The sequence below is a fragment of the Lemur catta genome, chromosome 21 (assembly GCF_020740605.2).
Source record: "Lemur catta isolate mLemCat1 chromosome 21, mLemCat1.pri, whole genome shotgun sequence".
Lineage (NCBI taxonomy): Eukaryota > Metazoa > Chordata > Mammalia > Primates > Lemuridae > Lemur > Lemur catta.
Window position 1 is genome coordinate 9,559,231 of NC_059148.1, and position 20,017 is coordinate 9,579,247.

A 20,017-nucleotide genomic window follows, 5' to 3' on the forward strand; every position below is an offset into this window, starting at 1 on the left:
GCAGATGCAGAAAAATGGGATGAAATGCTCAAGCTGTGAATAAATTCTCCTAATTTTCTATAGTCTTCTGCCAGCAAGATGTCCACAGCTATCCTTATTGTAATACATTCCCAGGATCTCACCTCCAGGATATAAAAAGTCTCTCTCTTCCAGGGACAAGAAAATCTGCTGGCTCTAGGAAGTCGGTCAAAAGAATCCAAAAGTGGCCATTGAAGAGAGTACACCCAAGAAACAAAGCAAATGAAGGTACTGTTTAAATGGCATTATTAAGTACATTCAAGAATAGTAGTTAAATTTATTCAGTGTCCCATATTTAAGATGCATTCTCAACATATGACACTATATTTTTTATTTGCTGTGTGCAAATTCATAATTATGAAAACAGTCACTAGTGATACAGCTACAGAAATAAAGATATATTTACAATGTAAGCTTTTGCACATTTTAATAGAAAACAGCGTGACATCTTAACCTAATGTTCAGAGATTTGGCTCATTTTTAAACATTAACTAAAATGAATTTTTTCCTGAAACAGTGTTGCCAGATGTCTAAAAATTAATAGACATTATGTAGAAGGGTTTTAATTTAATGTATAAATTGAACAGAGTGTACAGAAAGTTGCCATACCCCTCACCCCATGGCTTTCTTTTCTTAATCATGTCCTTGATTGATGTGGTCCATGTGTTATTTTTAGTAGTACAATGACTGAGCCTATATTGGTACTGAAGACTTAAATAAAAGTCCTAAACCCCTTAAGCACATTAATGTATCCTCCTTTGGCTAAAATATCCAAATTTTAGAGCTTCTGGCTATGGCAGGATAGAAAGATGGTCATGTTCCATTTATCCACCCCTCCCCTTACTAATCATTAGCAGGTTTTACTAAAGGCCGGTGTGAGAGACCGAAAGGCTGGAAGACCCCTCTGCTTATGTCATCTGACCCTGAACACACTTCCCATTTTTATGTGTCCAACATGACGTCCATTTTAAACCACAAAGAGTTTCTTCTTAATAAGCAGCTGCAGGTTGTGGAGTGGCTCTGGCTGGTCTCCTGAAGGTGTGAAGTTCATGGACTTCTACTGTACACTTGACCCTTTTATGCATAGGATCTAATTATAATGCATTTCAGTATTAAATCTCCATCTCAAAGTGATCACGAGATGTATGTTAATACATGTAAACCTAATACGCATGTGCACGGGTCTCTGTCATTATCATCATCAATATTCATAGCTCCTCCTGTAACCTGCTCCATATGTACACCTGACCAGCCTTGTTCAGCATAAACTCCTGTCTTACCCTCCCTCCCTCCAAGCGCCTGTCACCTGGCTTCTGCTGAGGCTGCACTTCCCAGCTTTTCATGATGACCCGCCTGCAGGTTGTGAACCTTTCTAAGAAAGAAAGACTCCTTTCTACATTTATAGACTGTGACTTTTTCAGTTGACCATATATTATTATTACTATTGGCTAAAGTCCAGACTTTGGGTTAAGGTTCACTCTGTGTTGTACAGTCTAATGATTTTGACAAACTCATAATGTCCTTCATCACCATTACACAACAGTGTCATGCCCTAAACATGACCCATGCTTTACCTATTAACCCCTCTCCCCTTTTGCCAGAATTGCTGGCAATCACTGATCTTTTTACTGTCTCTTTAGTTTTTTTTTTTATTTTTCAGAACTGTATAGAGTTAGAATCACAGAGGATGCAGCTTTTCAGACAGACTTATTTACACAGCAATATGCACTGAAGATTTTTTATATGTGTTTGTAGCTTGCTATGTCAGTGGGTTTTATCAATAAGTAATACTCCATTGGATCAATGTAACAAAGTTTGGTGGAACATTCACCTCTTGTAAGATGTCCTGGTTACTTCTAGTTTGGGCAGTTATGAATAAAGTTGCCATAATTCCTTGTACTTTTTTTGTGTGTGGACATTGTTTTTCAATTTACTTGGGTAAATACTTAAGTTTGTGATAACCAACTTGTAGAATAAAACTGTGTTTTCCGCTGTAAGAATTTGGTGGAATTCACAAGTGAAACCCTCTGAGACAGTTGTTGTTTTGTTATTGTCATTGTTTCCACAAGGTATTAGTTATTAATTCAAATTCTAAAAATACATACACGCCTATTTAGTTATCTGTTTCTCATTCGCTGAGTTTTGGTAGTTTCACACATTGAAGGAATCGGTCCACTTTATCTAAACCATGCAGTTTGTGGGCATGGATATACACAAAGATTCCCTCATTGTCTTCTTAATGCCCATGGGATCAGTATTGATGATTCCTCTTTAATTTATATTATTACTACACTGTGTCTTCTTTTCTTTGTGGTTACTGTGACTAGAACCTTTTCAATTTTATTGATCCTTTTGAAGAATCAGTTTTAGGTTTTGAGAGTTGTCTGTGTTGTTTTCCTATTTTTCCATTAGACTGAATTCTGCAATCTTTTTTTTTTCTTTACTTCTCTTTACTTTACATCACACATCTCTTTTTATGTCTAGTTTCCTAAGGTGAAAGCTTATGTTATTAGATTAAATTCTTTCTTATTCTCCACACAGATTTACGAATGTAACTAATGCCACTGATGTGTATATTTAATAACTAAAACAATAATGTGTATATTTCACCACAATATTTTTTTGGCAATCCAATAGAAGTGATGATAACTGCAGTATCAGCATATGGAGCTACACAGAAGCCAAATGACCTTGTGACGTTTCAAGAAATAAGTGTGTCTTGCCTGGGCTTCAAAATGAGCCAGAGGAGTGAAGAGGCCTGGTATTTGAATAATGATGTGGATTTTCATATTGGCCTGTGTGTAGAACGACCATTTCACCTGGCTTAGGCAGCCCTAGATGGAAAGCGAAGGCTCTGTTTCATCTTTCCTACTCCTCTCCTTTGCCTCCCTTCACTGTCAAGGACAGCCCAGCAGCAGCTCAGTCTGTGCCGTTAACCACACATCTGCACACACTGCAGCCCCGTGTCCACACCACGCCAGGCCCCCTAAGTGAGTCTTCAGCAACACCCTTGTGCTGACAGTTCCTCTGTGCTTCCCCAGCATCCCCGCAGGTTGTGGTGGAAGAGGTGGGCAGTGAGAACTCAGAAGAGGCCCTGTCTTTTGAGAAGGTAAGGTTGTCTTTCCTTGTAAGGGACTGAAATGCTTTTTCTTGGTTTCTTTCTTTTTCACTTGAATTAAGATATTAAAGTCTGACCATGTCCATTATAAATTATAGATGGAATTTCTTGGTGGGGGGAATGTCTAGTGAGAGTTTATTACCAGCTGAACCTGACTGAAGATGGCATTTATAAATGATAACATCAGTTACAAACTACATGGTAGTGAGCATTTTCCTCAGTAGTAATTTTCCTTCTTGAAAAAGAATTTTGCATTTACCAAATTGGACTTAAGAAATCCTTCCTGAAAATCTTCTGCTTTTGCACAATCATCTTCTTTGCTTTATTCTTGGGCCATTGCCTCAATCACTGTTTCCCATCTGGTTTTCTGATGTTAGCAAGAGAGCAAAAGACTTCTGCAGGCAGAAGACAGCAAGGCCTGATCCTCATAGTGTTTTCCTTTCTCTACTTGCAGGTGGACTCCAGGGCAAATATAAACAGTACGTATTCTGGGGTCAATCTCTGGCTGTGGAAAAATCTAAGTGATGAGAAAAGTGGGACTAGCTTGCTGTTGTCTGTAGAGCCACCTCGTTCTGGCTTCCTGCTGGAGACAAGGACTGAGGGTGTGGGGCAGGAAACTTATGGTCCAAGAAAGAACTGTGACCATCAACTAGAGTCTCTACGACACCTGAGTTATTAGCTGGCATGGACACGTGTGCATGAGGGTTGGGAGGCACCGAGGGGTGAGCCTATGTGCAGTGATTACTAGTGTGGTTGTGAGTGTGTGTATTTCCCAAGATTTGCACCTCCATGCACAGCACAGTATAAGTGTCACTTTTCTTAAAAAAAAAATACTAACATGCCCTCCCACTTTACATGACTCTACTCAGTCATCCTTCATCAAAGACACATTTGAAGGTTGGTTTCATATTGTCCCCCCTTCAGTGGAGATGGTGCAGACATGCATGGCTCAAGATGTTAACCTAAGCAGAGGCCAATGTGAACTCAGTTCTACGTCACACTGTTGATGCTCTGGGTCACTGAGCTGAAGTCAACACTCACCTGTAGGGTCCAGTACCTTACCTACAGGGCAGGGAATTCCAAGAGCACACCTGGAAGTGTTGTAGTCTACAAACATCCTAAACACTGTCCATCAATATAAGGTGGCCTCGATGGTCACATCACTCAGGGTAGCAACAGGTACATTTTACAGTGAACTCGGGTGTGACTATCAGTGTGAAGCACACATGGAAAACTCTCAGGATTCTGATCAGCTGGCAGATTCTGAGCAGTGGGAGACACCACATGGCAATGCTGAGGTCACTCCTCAACACGTGGGCAAAAGCAGAGAAGCAGCAGGGAGATACTGTTTGGTATTGAATACCATCATCATCACAAGCCTTAGAAATGCTCAAATCCAGCAGTGCACAAACTCCAAGGACATTTCCAAATAAGAATTCAAAGGATGATGTGGTTGTCAACCTGGTGGCCAAATGACATTTCCTAATTGTGAATGTCCTACAGAGCCAGGCCAGAGAGGGTCCGCACTCCCCACATGCTGACCCCACGCTGCACTGTCCCACTGCCAGAGGCTCGTGTGAGCATGAGCAGCCGCTGATCCACGGACACACACAATATATTGAACAGGAATTTAGAAAGGAAAATACAGTAGTGATTATCTCTAAATTATAGGAGAGTTTTATATTTTCAAATCTTTTTCATTTAATTATCCTTGTAAAAAAAGATAAGGAAATACACATCACGGAATATTTTGCCTAGAATTGCATCCAGTCTCCCAATAAAGATTGCTCGCAGCAAGCGTGCAGTCTGCTAGAGGAGAAGGTCTAGATAACAGCAGCACAGGTGGACCCTGGGGGAAGACAGGATCTTGGAAGGTATCAGTAAGGTAGTGGCATTTACCTCGGCTTCCCAGTGGGCAGGAGGAGCCCTGAGACTCTGTCACTAACAAACAGCTTACTGCCCGTTGGTTAGGTGGCCTTCAGCTGGACAACCACATGCTCTGTTTCTCGAGTCTGTCCTGTTTCATGCATTTGCCTTTTCTCTCATCCCGAGTCCACGTCAAGCAATGTCCCCTTAATGATCCATGACCGACACCTGCAAGGTACTGACATTCACTCTGTCTCCTAGTTCCATCTGAGGACCCACAGATCGAGCTCGCTGGCACCAGAGGAGACATAATTCCATCTATGTCCAAGGTCAGGCCACCTGTCTTTGTCTGAAATGAAAATGTTCCTTTCTTGGTTTCTTTCTTTTCCAATTGAAAAAATATATGACAAGCTGAACAAGGATATTTGAGATGTCTTATGTGTTTTCCTTGGTGGGTAAAATTTTGGCTGAGAGTGTATTGCCAACTGAGACCTGACTCAAAGATTCAAGATGTCGTTAAAATATCAAGGCATCAGTTACAGACTCTATTCTAGTGAGATTTTTCCTCAGCAGCATTTTTATCTCTTTGGAAAAAGTTTTTGTAATTGCCAATCAAAACGGGCTTGACGGATACATCCTCCACAGAAGACTGTGACTTTAGGCATGAGCAAGTTCACTCCGTTCTTGCTTTTGGGGTCCCTGGCCTTCCCCACTGTCTCCCATCTGGTTTTCTACTGTCTCCAAGTGCACAAAAGCCCTCTGCAAATATGATACGGAATGGTCTCATGCTCATGGTAATTCCTTTTCTGTAATTACAGGTGGCCTCAGGAGTCAAGACAGAGAGTACGTATTCTAGAATCCCCCATTTACTGAAGAATGACTAGATGATGGGAAAGGTGGCACTACCCTGTCGGCCTTCCTATGGGGAGGCCCTGATTCCAGCTGTCTTCTGTAGAGGAGGATTGGGGGTGTGATGATAGAAGCTGATTTTCCAAGGAACCATGGCCCCTGTCAATAGCCCTGGAAGCAGCTGTGTTCCCTCTAGGTGGTGCAGGGCTGTGTGCATGCGGTGGACTGTGTCTGCGTGTGAATCCAGTGGTTGCATTTTGATAGTGTGTGAGTGTGTATTTTTGCATGTTTTAGTGTTTCTTCAGATATATGTTATCCTATTACCAGTGTCTACATTTGTAATGGAAAAGTACAATTATCACTATAGCACAATTATAAGCATTTAAAAAAATTCATAAATTTCAAGTTTTACATGTTTTCAGTTCATTGCATGCTGCATGTTTCTCAATTAACCTTTAAAATGAATCCGATCTACACCTGGAAATTGTTCATTAGTTTCTGAAAGGATTCACTGTGTGAATCCCTGCTCGTGTCAGTTACAACTTCATTCATTTAATAATCTCACTGCTTTATAGGCCTTTCTGTTTTCTCCTGAGATGTGAGTGATCATGACACTTCACTGTTGCCATGTCCCTCCTTCACAAACCTTTTCTAGGAGCGACCTCAAAATTAACCTTCCAGAACCATCTTCAGCACAAAGAGTGGGGCAGGCTCCTGCCTTTGCAGTTAGACCCTGGTATAGCCACACGCTGGACCCAGTTCTTTCAGGAAACTGCAAAGGAGGAGCCCACAGGCAGAGTAGGGGGAAAAGCACTCCAACTTTCTCCACTGAGGTCTAACATGAATCTTCAGATACTGTTGCCCAGAATAGGAAATGCCACGTTCACGTGGAAACTCAGTCTCCCAACACCGAGCCTCCTCCCACTCATGGGCCATGGCCGGTCACTGCAAGGGCAGGGACTGGATCCTCCTCATCTCTCCCCCTTCCAGAGCTCAGCCCTGGGAAGCCGGTTGGGCCCCATGAGCAGCTGAGAGATACACCCCTGGGCTGGGAACGAGCTCAGGTGGGGAAAGGCTCCCTCCTCAGTGTGTCCAGCCTGTTGGCCCCACAATGGTCCAGGTGCTTTCCCAGGTTCTAGTCAGGCTCAGGAGAGATGAGGGTGGGCTCCTGAGGACAGCGAGGTGTCCCCCTACCCCTCTGTGCTGCCTGCTCTGATCCTGCCCAGGGACTGTGTGCAGGGCCATGCTCCTCCTCTCTGTTTAATACTGCACTCTCTGCAGGAAACCCCTCTGATCCTGCAGGCTTTCCTCACTGTCACAGTGTCCCAGGGTCACAGAGTTCCTGGCCCTGACACTGTGCCCAGGAAGTGCCCATCAATGAATGACTGGATCAGAGCAGCCAACTATCCTGCAAGGACACACCGGGGAAGGGAGTTCTGTTTTCATCATCTTTGGATCCTAGAGCTGCGCTAGGCAGTGTGGTCATCAGTAGACAGACGTGCCTGCTCACGTCTTAATTCATTAAAATAAGTAAACTTAAAATTCACCACTTCATTATACGAGCCCCATTATACATGCCCAATAATAGTGTGTCTATGCCCCAGACAGCAGCTCCATCATTCCAACACGTTCTCTTGGACAGCCTGGCCCAGCGTCTGCTTATTGAACTCACCTGACTCACAGCGTGTGAGCGAGTTAGAGTTTCAGGTTAAGGAGAGTGGACTTAAGAGCTGTGATGCTCCAGTGGAAATGGGGAAGTGAGATGAGGAAGGGGGATCCTCTCACCTGAGGGTCTGCAACTGTGAGCAGTGCCTTGTTGAAGCCCTCTGACTCCACTGGGCCCAGGGAAGGTCTGAGATCCCAGAGGAAAGAGCAGGGTGATCCTGTGTCATCCAGGTGGCCTCACCTGGAGTAGGAGGGATGGGCGTGGCAGTCCCTTGGACAACATCCTTGCTCATGTTTGTGTCTCTGCAGAGTGGACATACAACATCCAGTATCCCTCCAGTGATGAGGAGGAAGACTCCGCAGGTAGGCAACCACCTTTGAGCCAGGTCCCAAGGAGAGAGATTCCTGGGGGGTGCTGGCTTCCTCCAGCTGCTGAGGGTACTGAGGCAGGGGGCATGAAATCCTAAGAAAAACAGAAATATGTGCTCTTTTCCTACCATGCTGACATAAGAATAGGAGCTGTTATGTCTATGGGCATTGAACATACTATTTGTAGCCTCTTTTTTACTTTGTTGGATGATGATAATCTTTCCTAAAATACCTATTTTTTCTTGTTTCTGGCTCTGCCAAACATGAGAGCCTTTAGCTTTCATTGGTCAACAACTCTTGGGAGATGTGCATTAGACATTATTGTTTGAATGTTGATTGTTGACCCACACTGGGAAAATCTAACAGGAAACACGTACCCCACCAGCACTATGGGAACCTCCCAGTGTGACAGGTGAGGGGCAAGAAGTCCACCCTCTCCCTGTGCACCTTCAGGACTTGCAGTAGCACCTTCACGTTTTGTCGTGTCTACTCCTGGGTGAAAAGACACTGCTGGGATGGGAGAGGTAAAGAATTCTTGCTCTGGGATTACTACCTATGCCCCAGCTTCCTGGAGACATGAAGGAAGAACACGATCTTGAGCAGATTTCTGGCCTCCGCTCCTCACCCAAATGCCAACTCCTGGTCTGGGAATACAATCTGGATTTTCTTCCATTGGGGAGACCCGTGTCCCACGGCCCGTTGAGACCCTCCAAGGCCAGCAGGACTCCGGAATCTGCATGAGGGGCTGCTGGGCTTGCTGCCCTCACTGGCTCTCACAGTCCCAGTGACCTAATTCCTGGAATAGAGCAGGACCAGGACAGAGCCTCAGGGCAGCAGGGGCAGAGGTCACTGCTCCTCTCAGACCCACTGCTCCAGCCAGACAGTGCTGCCCTGGTCCCCACCCTCCTGTCAGACCCCACTGTTCCCCTTCCTCAGGCCTGCCAGGTCCCCTCCCTCCCAGCCCTCCCTTGGCTCAGTGCAAATGCTGGCGGGTCCCCTTTATCAATGTGGCAACAACTGCTTGTCTCACTTGCAGATTACGGGAATTTAGACACCACACTTTTTAGTGTGTTCCTCCCCTCTTATTGCTTAGGGACGTTACATGGTTGTTGTGAAGATCAAGTGATTCCAAAGTTCCTAAGGTCATCTCAGGTCAAGAAACCTTGCTTGACATATGTTTGCCGTACTTCTCTCCCACAGGACCCAGTGCAATCCTAGGCTTATGACAGGTGGCCCCTGGGTTTGGATTGATCGATAATTGATCAACTGATTGATTAGGGTGGGTTGCAGGGTTGCCTGGATCTTTCTACCTGCGTTCCCATGTGAGAGAAAAATATGATGATGGAGGGAAATGGCAGAGGGAAGGCAGTGCCATGCACAGGAGGCCATGGGGACAGTGACTGCCTTTGGCAGGGACAGATGACACAGGCATCCCTTCCTGGCTACAGTTACAGATTTTAATCTGGATAAGGGGCCCTGGAGAGCCACAACCCATTACTCACTGCAGAGGTGAAGGAATGCGGTTCTGGGACTAGTTAGCAGAGATGAGGAAGAATTGGGTTCTCTCACTGGCAGATAAAACATGAGGAGCAGCAGGGTCCAGGTTCTTACCTCAAATTTAACTCTGTCCTTTCTTTCCCCAAGGCCACCTTGTAACAATCGTAGCTCTGGTGCATGCGGAGGCAGGGTTCTCAGATGAAGAGTAGACCACCAGCTTACATGTAATTTATTTCCTATTTGCATTGCTGTTTTACTCTATTCCCTATCCATCAACTCCTCTTTGTGGCTCTTTCCCATGCCCTCTTTCCCTCTTTCCATGACTCTCTCCCGGAAGGCTCTGGTTTCAGCAGCCAGTTGATATACTTGCATCTTTAATGTGTATAAAATCTCCCTCCATGCTGGGTCCTGCACACCCACCACAGAGAGTCCTGCTCCCCACCTCTGTGCCTCCCCAGGGGTCCCTGCACCTGTGTCTGTGCTGCACATTCCTGTGCGGACAACTGGTCAGGCCGTGATGTGCAGGTGTCAGACTGGGCCCCAGGGGACCTGCAGCTGGAATTGGGTTGGGAAGCTTGAATCAGACACGAGGCCACAGAAGAGGGGCCGGCTCACTGTTGTCCTCCCCAAGTCAGCTCACGTAGCTCCAGCTATTTCATTTATGCATTGTATGTATTTAGAGTTATCTTTAGTGGTATTTTATATTTAATGCTCATCTTTGTTTCATTAAACAATAGTTATCTATTATAGTTTTTTTTAAAACCTTTTCATATGAAATAAAATTGATATGTGGAAAAGCATCCAAACATACAAAGATCTTAATAATTTATTATAAGGCAATCACCCTAGTGACCACCAGAAAGATCCCACCCTCTCACATCACACTCATTTAGACTTCGTTGTGCAAGTAACCAGAAATTTAGTACTTGTGATGTATCTTATGTTTATGTCTTTCCAGGCTTTTTTATTGTCTGAAGTTTCTTCATTCCTCTGGAAGAGATCATGGAAATAATATTACTTAATGTCTTCCATGACAGTGTGGCATCAGGGGGTCTTTTTCACGTAAATGTTAGCTTTGCTAAATGTGAGGTTCACAGCTCACAGTTTCTCTTTTTGAATATCTTATATACGCTATTGCATTGCTTTTAGGGACAAAGTATTTCTCTCAAAAAGGTAGATGAGATTGTCATTTGCTTTTCTTTATATGTCACTTATACTTATTTGTAAATAAGAGCTCCACATTCCTAAGCTTATGAACTCAGAAGACTAAAAGTAACTTTTTTTTTTTGGAGTGATATGGGCCAGTGTTACTATACAATTGATCCATTTTTGTATCATTTATGATTATTTATTGAGCACCTACTATATGCCAGCCATTGCACTCAGGCTAGGGAATATTTAGTAAAACAGACACACAATTTTTTTTTGTTTCTTGGAGCTAAGGTCTAGTCTCCTGAGATAGAAACAAGCCACATGCATATTAAACAGATAAATGAGACAGGACCTGGGGAGGTTGCCATTGCTGTGGTGACAGAAACACAGCAGGGACAGGGCTCAGGACAGCTCAGGTGGTCCCGTGTCTTAGGCCCATTGAGGATTGGCTAATGCTCCTGTGGCTTTTCTCCTTCCTGACACATGGCAGCATTTTCAACAACAAGGGAATGTGACCCACAATTTACACATCCATCCACCTCTTTCCACACTGTGTCCTAGGAGGCCAAGGTGCGTGAGCAGACAGACAGAGGGAACTGGAGGATGAAACAGCCACAGTGTTTAAAATCCCTCAGCTTTCCCCACCCATGACTGTGCAGCAGAACCACCCACGAGGCTGTGTCCTCTCCGGTTCTCTACGTCTAAAGGATGACAAGAGCCCTTGCTTATAGGAGTATATGGCAGCACCATTTCCCTTCTACAAAGAGCAGGGTCCACCAGATACTCTCTACATTTATATTTAAGACTAAAGTTCTATACCAGATCATTCTCCAATCACCAGAACACACACAGGGAACTCCACATGTTGATGTATAAGTAGATTAGGTTCATCAATGTTCCAGATGACACTTTTATATTGGAGTGACTCTGGTTTCATTTCTATCTATGCCTCATGGGTCATGGTGTCCGGCCACTACCCAGCGCTTGTACCTTCCTCTGGTCCCAGGACTTGGAGGCCCAATGCTTCTGGTCATCTCCATCCTTAACAGCACCAGCACCCTCTTTTCTAAGCTTCTACGCAATGGACTTGAAGCAGCATCAGAGAGACAGGGAAAGTGAGCTCCTCATAGCTGGACGGTGATTCTAAATCTTGGCTATTGTGAATAGCTCTGCAAGAAACAGGAGTGCAGATACCGTCTCTATATCCTGAATTCCCCTCTTCTTGGCTATATACCCAGCAGTGGAAATGGCTGGGTCAAATGGTAGTTGTGTTTTTAATATTTTGAAGAATCTCTATACCATTCTCCATAGTGGTTACACTAACTTACATTCCTTCCAACAGTGCAAGAGTGTTCCCCTTTCTCCACATCCTCACCAGCATTCGCTATTGCCTATCTTTTTTTTTTTGAACATTTATTATTTATTTTACAGAAATAAGAGGATATAGATCTCTCTGTGTTGTGGGGATGGGATTTTTCACTAACATTACTTTAGTTCATTGCCACAGCTATTCTAGGAGGAAGAAAGAATATGGTGGGGTTGCCTGTCTTTTTTATGAATGAATTTTAACTAGTGTCATCTCAGTGTGGTTTTGATTTACATTTCTCTGATGCTTAATGATGTCGAATGTTGTTTCATGCACCTGTTGCCCATTTGTGTGTCTTCTTTTGAGAGATGTCTACTCAGATCCTTTGCCCATTTTTAAATTGGATTATTTGATTTTTTTTCTTATTGCATTTTTAGAGCTTCTTATATGTTCTAGTTGTTAATCTCTTGTCACATGGGGAGTTTGCAAACATTTTCTCCTATTCTGTGGGTTGTCACTTCCCTTTGTTGATTGTTTACTTTGCTACAAAGAAGGTTTTTCACTTGCTGTGATCCCCTTTGTCCAATTTTCTTTGGATGCCTGTGCTTGGGGGCATTACTCAAGAACTCCTTGCACAGACCAGTGTCCTGAAGCATTTCCTCAATGTTTTCTTTCAGTAGTTTCATAGATTCAGACCTTAGATTAAAGTCTTTAATTCATTTTGATTTGATTTGTGTATATGGTGAGAGATAAGGGTCTAGCATTATTTTTCTGCATGCGGATATTCAGTTTTCCCATCACTGTCTGTTGAAGAGATCACCATCATCTCCGTGCTGTATGTTCTTGGCATCTTTACCAAAGAAAGATAAGTTCACTATAGATGTGTGGATTTATTCCTGGGTTCTGCATTCTGTTCCAGTAATCTGTGTGCCCGTTATTATGCTATTACTATGCTGTTTTGGTTATTATAGCTCTGTAGTATAATTTGAAGTCAGGTAATGCAATTTCTTTTTGCTCAGGATGGCTGTGGCTATTCTGCATCTTTTGTGGCTCCATGTAAATTTCAGGATTATTTTTTATATCTCTGTGAAGAATGTCTTTGGTATTTTGATGGAGATTGCATTGAATCTGTAGGTTGCTTTGGGTTGCACGGACATTTTAACAGTATTAATTCTTCCAATCCATGACTCTGGAATATCTTTCCATTTTTTTGTCTGTCATCATTAATTTCTTTCATCTATGTCTAGAGTTTTCATCATAGATATATTTCACTTCTTTGGTTAAGTTTATTCCTAGGTATTTTATTTTATTTGTATTGTAAATGGAATTACTTTCTTCAATTCTTTTTCAGATCATTTCCTGCTGGCATTTAGAAATGCTACTGATTTTTATATGTTGATTTTATATTCTGCAACTTTACTGAATTTGTTTATCACTTCTAACAGTTTTTTGAGGAGTCTTTGGGTTTCTCTAGATATAATATCCTCTGCAAAAAGAAAAGATAATTTGACTTTTTCCATTACAGTTTGAATACCCTTTATTTCTTTCTCTTGTCAGATTGTTTTAGCTAGAATTTCCAGTACTGTGTTCAATAACATTGGTGAAAAGTGTGCAACCTTGTCCTCTTCTACATCTTAGAGGAAAGGCTTTCAGTTTTTCCCCATTCAGTGTGATACAGGCTGTGGTTCTGTCATATATGCCTTTTTATCATATTGTGGTAAGTTCCTTCTATACTCAGTTTTTTGAGAGTTTTTGTCACAATTGGATATTGAATTTTATCGAATACTGTTTGAGCATTAATCAAAAACTCATATGGTTTTTGTCCAACCGACTTTTCATTTTGTTTATCTTTTGTATCCAGTTTTATTTCAATTTCTTTTATTTATGCTGTGATTTTATTATGTCTTTTCTTCTACTAATTTTGCTTTTGGTTTGCTCTTGTTGTAGGCTTTTGAGATGCATCATTTGGTTGTTTATTTGAAGCTTTTCTATTTTTTGATATAGGCACTTCTTGCTATGAACTTTCCTCTTATTACTGCTTTTACTGTATCCCATAGATTTTGATATATTGTGCTTTCATGTTCATTTGTTTTCCAAACTGTTTTAAATTCCTTTTTAATCCCTTCATTGGCCCACTGGTCATTCAGGAACATATTTAGTCTCCATGTGTTCATACAGTTTCTAGTGTTCCTCTTGTTATTGAATTCCTGTTTTATTCCGTTATGGCCAGAAAAAATACTTGGTATGATTTTATGCATTTTTATGAGGTTTTTAAGACTTGTTTTGTGGCCTAACGTATGGTCTATCCCTAAGAATGATCCATGAGGTGAGGAGAAAAATGTGTGTTCTGCAGCTATTGGATGAAACATTCTGTAAATATCCATGAGGTCCATTTGGTCTCTAGTGCAGATTAAAGTCCAGTGTTTCTTTGTTTATTTCCAGTCCGAATGTTATGTCCAGTGCTGAAAGTGCAGTGTTGAGGTCTACAACAATTATTGTATTGGGCTCTCTGTTTCTGTAGCTCTGGTAATATTTACTTTATATTTCCAGGTTTTCCAGTGTTGGCTGCATGTATATTTACTGCTGAATTGACCTCTTTATCATTATAGACAGATGCTCTTTCTCTCTTTTATATGTTTTGTCTTGAAGTCTATTATGTCTGATAGGAGCATAGCTACCCCTGCTCTTTTTTGTGTTCCATTTGCATTGAATATCTTCTTTCATCCCATTGTTTTTGTCTTTGTGTGTCCTTATAGGTGAAGTGGATTTCTTGAAGTCAGTACATCATTGGCTCTTGTTTTTTTGTTCATCCAGCCACTCTATGTCTTTTGATTATGGAGTTTAATTTATTCACTTTCAATGTTACCAGCAATAGGTAAGGATGATATTACTTACCATGTTGTTCTTTGATTGCTTGTTGTTTTGTGGTCCTATCTTTCCTTCTTTCTTCCTTCTTGTATGAAGTCTTTCTTTCTAATTTTAAATGGCCTTGTAATAGTGTACAGAGTGGCTCCCCCATCTAGTTAATGCCCCTCCCCATTTCTTTGCAGCCATACTGGCCTTCTTGTCATTCCTTTAACACAGCATGCTCATTTCTGCCTCAGGGCCTTTGCACTGCTTCCTTCTTTAATTTCTAAAGCATTTTCATGGTTCTTTCATTGCCCAATGGGGGAGAACTTGGAAGAAATTTCTGAGCTGTTGCCAATGGTTTCTCTGGATGGTCAGGGACATGGAAGGGACATGATTGGAAATTGGTGACAAGGAGGTCTGGAGAAGTGGTATAAGGGAGGAACCTGTCTAAATGGACAAAAACCAAGAAGATATTCATTTGCGATGTGAATGTTCACATCGCAAACAAATACTCGTAGAGTTAGGATGTCCTTTTATACTCATGGAGTTAGGATGTCCCTTTCAGTGTGTATCTGTCAGCATCTTTCCCCAGATACTCCAGTCATTGCCTAAATGTTCATGGCACAGTGGCCATAGTGATGGGGATGGAGGTGACACAGGCACAATGAACTGTACGTCACTTGGAAGCAAGGAGTCAGGATCAATCACAGCCCATGTTCCCCAGGAAGGAGTCAGCAGCACCAAAGCACTGAGAGTCAGGGCTCCACTTTGCTGCGGCCAGTGGGAAGCTGACCACACACCCTGGCCCTTGTGCTGCACTCCACAGGAGGATCCAGGACCACAGGAAGATTCAGTAAGACCCAAAGTCTCATAATATAACTTCTAAAATGCCCAAATACAATAAAGATAATCACACGTCATAACAAGATCCAGAAAAATCACCAGTTGACTGAGGAAAGACAATCAATAGACACCAACACTGAGATGCTGGAGTTACTGGAGTTCTGTGACACACATTTTAGGGAGGAAATCATAAAATCACTATGATGAGCAATAATAGTCACTTTTTCACAAATGGAAAATGAGAAAATCTCAGAAATGATAGATAAGTTATGCATACACAAAATAGAAATTAGAGGGCTGAATATCGTGATAGAGAAAGTAAAATCTCGCTGTGTGGACTCAGGGACAGGTAACACCTAAATATTATTCCAGAGATGTGGGAAGCTATTTCACACGACCAGAGAACAATAATTACTAATAAGAATTAGCTAAAGACATAAAAAACAGTGAAGCTGGTTTGACCTGGCAAGAAATGTAGAAACATTAAACAGATTAATCAACATTTATTTATTAGAAGATAAAGGTGACCTTTCAGTCTGCATAGCACTCACCACCATTAGCATTCTCTGGAAGGGGTCACCAGGGTGCTACAGGTGTGCTAATGGGTGAGCAAGGCCAGAAGCAAGTTCAAGTTCAATGGGCCCTGGGTCCCTGCTCACTGGCCTGGGTTGGAGGTCACAGCAGCTGCTTCCTGCCCAGGGAAACACTCAGAACTCACACTCACCAGAGCCTCCTGACACTGGAGCCACAACTGGGCCTGGGGACACAGAACAGTGTGGTTGTGGGTGGGAAAGGGCTCAGACTGGAATAAAGCACCACCCAGAAATAAACTTTGCCCCCAGGGAGCTGAAGGGAGATAAAAGGCCACCACAGAGGCATCACCAGCTGTGTGGCCACAGTGTCCTTGGCACATCCCCATCAAGGCCTGGGCTCCTCTCCTGCTGCTCCTCCTCACTCTCCTCAGATTCGTTAGAGTTCAAACCAGCATGTAGGGTGATCCTCTGTCCTCTTTCCTCACTCATGACATGTGCCTGTTTTTGTTTCAGGGTCCAGCTCTCAGGCTGTGAGGACTCAGGAGCCCTCGCTGATTCTGTTCCAGGAGGGAACAGTCACTCTCACCTGTGACTAATCTCTAATATGCACAGTTACTAAAGTTGACTTTTATTTTTTGCCATTAAAATCGAGTTGTTTCATGTTTTTAACCAACTCTGTTTTCTATGCAATCTTTTTTTTTTTTTTTTTTTTTTTGCCTTAGCATTTATACTTCATGGTCTTTAGGCCACATTTCTGGTTTTAAAAATTTAGAGCATATATCATAGATTCCATAATGGGCATTAAAATCATTAGTTCTTTTAAATATTGAAGAAACCACCTAGAAGAGGTGATGGAAGTAAAAATTTTAAAAATCCTATTCAGACGAGATTGGGTGTGTTCAGGGTGGTATGGCCGTAGACAGTTTTGGATTTTCTCTTGCTTAGATGAGACTCCCTATCCTCCCCCCTACCTCACATGGTGCTGTTTGTAGCTTATGTTGGGTAAGAAACTTTGGCTTTGTTTGGGAGTGCTCTGATGGCGATCTATGTTCCTGACAGATGCCTTAGTTATGAATAATCCTTAGTGTAATGGCTTTTCTCAGCTGCTTGTATGCTCTAGGAGTGCTGAGCTGTGGGTGTGGACAGAGTCCTTGTCTCTCTTTCATGAGAGAGGATGGAGGCCTTGGAAATCCTTGCTCTTTCCCCAGCGTGTGTTCTAACTAGCACTGTGAATCCTACTGGCACAACCAGTTTAATCTCTGAGACAGGAGGGGGCGCTTGTGCATTAGAATCGATCATCGATCTCATCCTGTACCACTGAGTCAGTAAATGTCATAAAGGGCTGTGCAAGCTGACCTCCCTGTCAGTAGATGGCCTTTGCCAGAAGGAACAGGCTGCGTGTTGTTTTTGTGACTGGCCCTACTCCCTCAGGAGGAGCACCTAATGCCCCAGGTGGTGGGTGGGACCCTGGAACTCGCAGGGGCGTCCTTATTCTCTGCCTCAGTAGAGGCCGGTGGGGGAGTCAGGCTGGGCGGGGCTGGGTTGGGCTAGCTGGGTTCAGGCTCCACAAAAGCTGGTAAGGTAACTATTTCTACAGGGCTCAAAGGTCTGCTCCCAGCTTCTGGGAAAGCTGCCAGGGAGGGGCTGAAGTGACCCTGCTCAGCCAGAAAGTCTGCTTGTGGAGATGGGGCCATCTGAGATTCACAATCTGACTGTCCAGCTCTCACACTCCCCCTGGCCTGTGTGCCCGCCCCACTTGGGTGCCTCCCTATGAAACACCGGCAGGCAGGGCACTCCAAAATTGGGCACCCCGGGTCCACTGTAAGTCCACAAATGAAGAGGCGTGGACCGTGCTCTCTGTGGATGACTCAGCCTGGAGTTACACACCCAGTGGGGAGAGGGAGTAGTTGCCAAATTCTTGGCAGGAACTGCTCTCCTGGTTGGAATGGGTGGGAGAGGGGCTGCTGCTCCTGGTCTGCCCCAGGGCCTGCATAAGATGTGCCTGGTTTCCATGGCTCCCAGAGGTGGGCTCCTCCTTTCTGCAGAACCCGCCCCAGTCAAACACGGTGGTTTTCCTGTGTGTGTGGGGGAGGGCAGGAATCTCTTAGCTCCCCACCTCCCAGAACCCCACATTATTCTGCTGTCAGATCTGTCCACACAGGCTTCCTCACACCCGAGTCCAACCCACACACCTCCCCACTGTGTCTCCAGCAACCAGCTCGAGTCCAGGGGACAGGGAGTCCGGCCTGCTTATCTAACCCACTGGCATGTGACTCCCCAAAACATCGCCGGGCCGGGATTTCCCAAATCAGGTACCCCGGATCTACTGCAGGCGCTAGAGGGAGAGTGTGGGTCCCACTTTGCACAGAAGCCTCAGCCTGTTGCCCGCGCCTGCTGAAGGGAGGCAGCCGCTCGCCTACTTCTTGGCACACGCTGCTCTCCTGACTGGAATGGGTGGGAGGCCTCAGTGTCTGAATGAACCATGCCTGGTTGCTATGGCACCCAGAGCTGTGTTCTTCCTCTGGTAGAACCCACCCAAATCAAACGAAGTGATTTTCCTATGGGGGGGTGGGCAGTCTCCCGGCTTGCCATGTCTGCGAGCCCCACAGTGTTCTACTGTCAGATCTGTCCACATGGGGTCCCTCACCACCCGAGTCCGACTCACAGACCTCCCTCCTGTGTCCCCAGCAACCCATGCGAGTCCTGCAGGCATGGGGTCTGGCCTGCTTGTCTGACCCAGTGGCGTGCCACTCTGTGAAACACTGTTGGGCAGGAATTCCCAAATCAGACATCCGGGATCCACTGCAGGCCCCAGAGGGAAAGGCGTGGGTCCCACTTTCCATGGGAGCCTCAGCCTGTAGCATGTGCCCACTGGTGGGGAAGGCCGCTCTCCACATTCTCAGTGCAAACTGCTTTCGTTGTTGCAGTGGGTGAGGGAGGGGCAGGGAAGGAAGTGTCTGAATGGAAGGAAGCCAGCTCTCTGGCCTCTCATGACACTCTCTTTGGAGGGGAGCCCAACACAGAGTGTCCAAGCTCTGGGTCACACAAGTTCTCCCCACTATACCATGTTTGCCGCTGTGCCTAGGCTTGAGAGAGTGGAAAAGCCCCCAAGAGACTTGGTAGTCTGGTGGTCACAAAATGGAAGGGTGAGAGGGATCCCCCTTACCCTGTCACTGGGCTTGGAGTCTCTCTGGGTTTGAGCATTTCTGATATCTTTCTTTCTTTATCTTCTACCTTCTCTGCTTTGCAGTTTTCCTCCATGAGATCCCTGGTGGCTGTGGCACCTCTCTCTGTGGTCCACACCCACTCTGCATCTCTTCTCTCTGCTTTATCAAAATTCCTGTCTTCCCTCCAGGATGGCCTGGCAAGCAATGTGTGTAGTCATCTACCTTGTCCCCCTCAACAAAGTGTAAAAAATTAAAATCATATGAAGTATCTTCTCAGATCACAGTTGAATAAACCAAGAAATCAATATCAACAGGAACTTCAAAAACTTTACCAATACATGGAAATTAAACATTCTCTTGAATGAGCATTAGGTCAATGAAGAAATTAAAGATAGAAATTTCAAAAATTGGAAACAAATGAAATACAAACATAATATACTAAAACTTGTGGGATGGCACAAATGCAGTGCTATGAGGGAAGTTTATAGCAATAAAAGCTTACATCAAAAATGTAGAAAGTTTACAAATTAACAGACTGATGACAAACCTCAAGAAACTAGAAAAGCAAGAACCAATCAACTCCAAAGTTATCAGAAGAAAGAAAGAAAAAAGATCAGTGTAGAACTAAATAAAACAGAGTAAAAAATAAAAATAGTTAACAAAATGAAAAGTTGGTTTTTTGAAAGATAAACAAAATTGATAAACTGCTAGTGAGACTAACCAAGAAAACAGGAGATAAGTCCGAAGTAAACAAAATTAGAAATGAAAAAGGAGACATTACAAC

At 43.7% G+C, this 20,017-nt stretch overlaps 1 protein-coding gene across 1 annotated transcript in view; it reads left to right on the top strand.

The window, feature by feature from the left end:
* Positions 1–20,017, top strand: part of LOC123625964 — a 40,262-nt gene that overhangs the window by 5,508 nt on the left and 14,737 nt on the right. The window contains exons 4-9 of the mRNA XM_045534709.1: positions 154–246; positions 3,060–3,127; positions 3,591–3,615; positions 5,264–5,331; positions 5,821–5,845; positions 7,826–7,879. Coding sequence (XP_045390665.1) covers positions 154–246; positions 3,060–3,127; positions 3,591–3,615; positions 5,264–5,331; positions 5,821–5,845; positions 7,826–7,879 — 333 coding nt within the window. The remainder of the gene's footprint in view (positions 1–153; positions 247–3,059; positions 3,128–3,590; positions 3,616–5,263; positions 5,332–5,820; positions 5,846–7,825; positions 7,880–20,017) is intronic.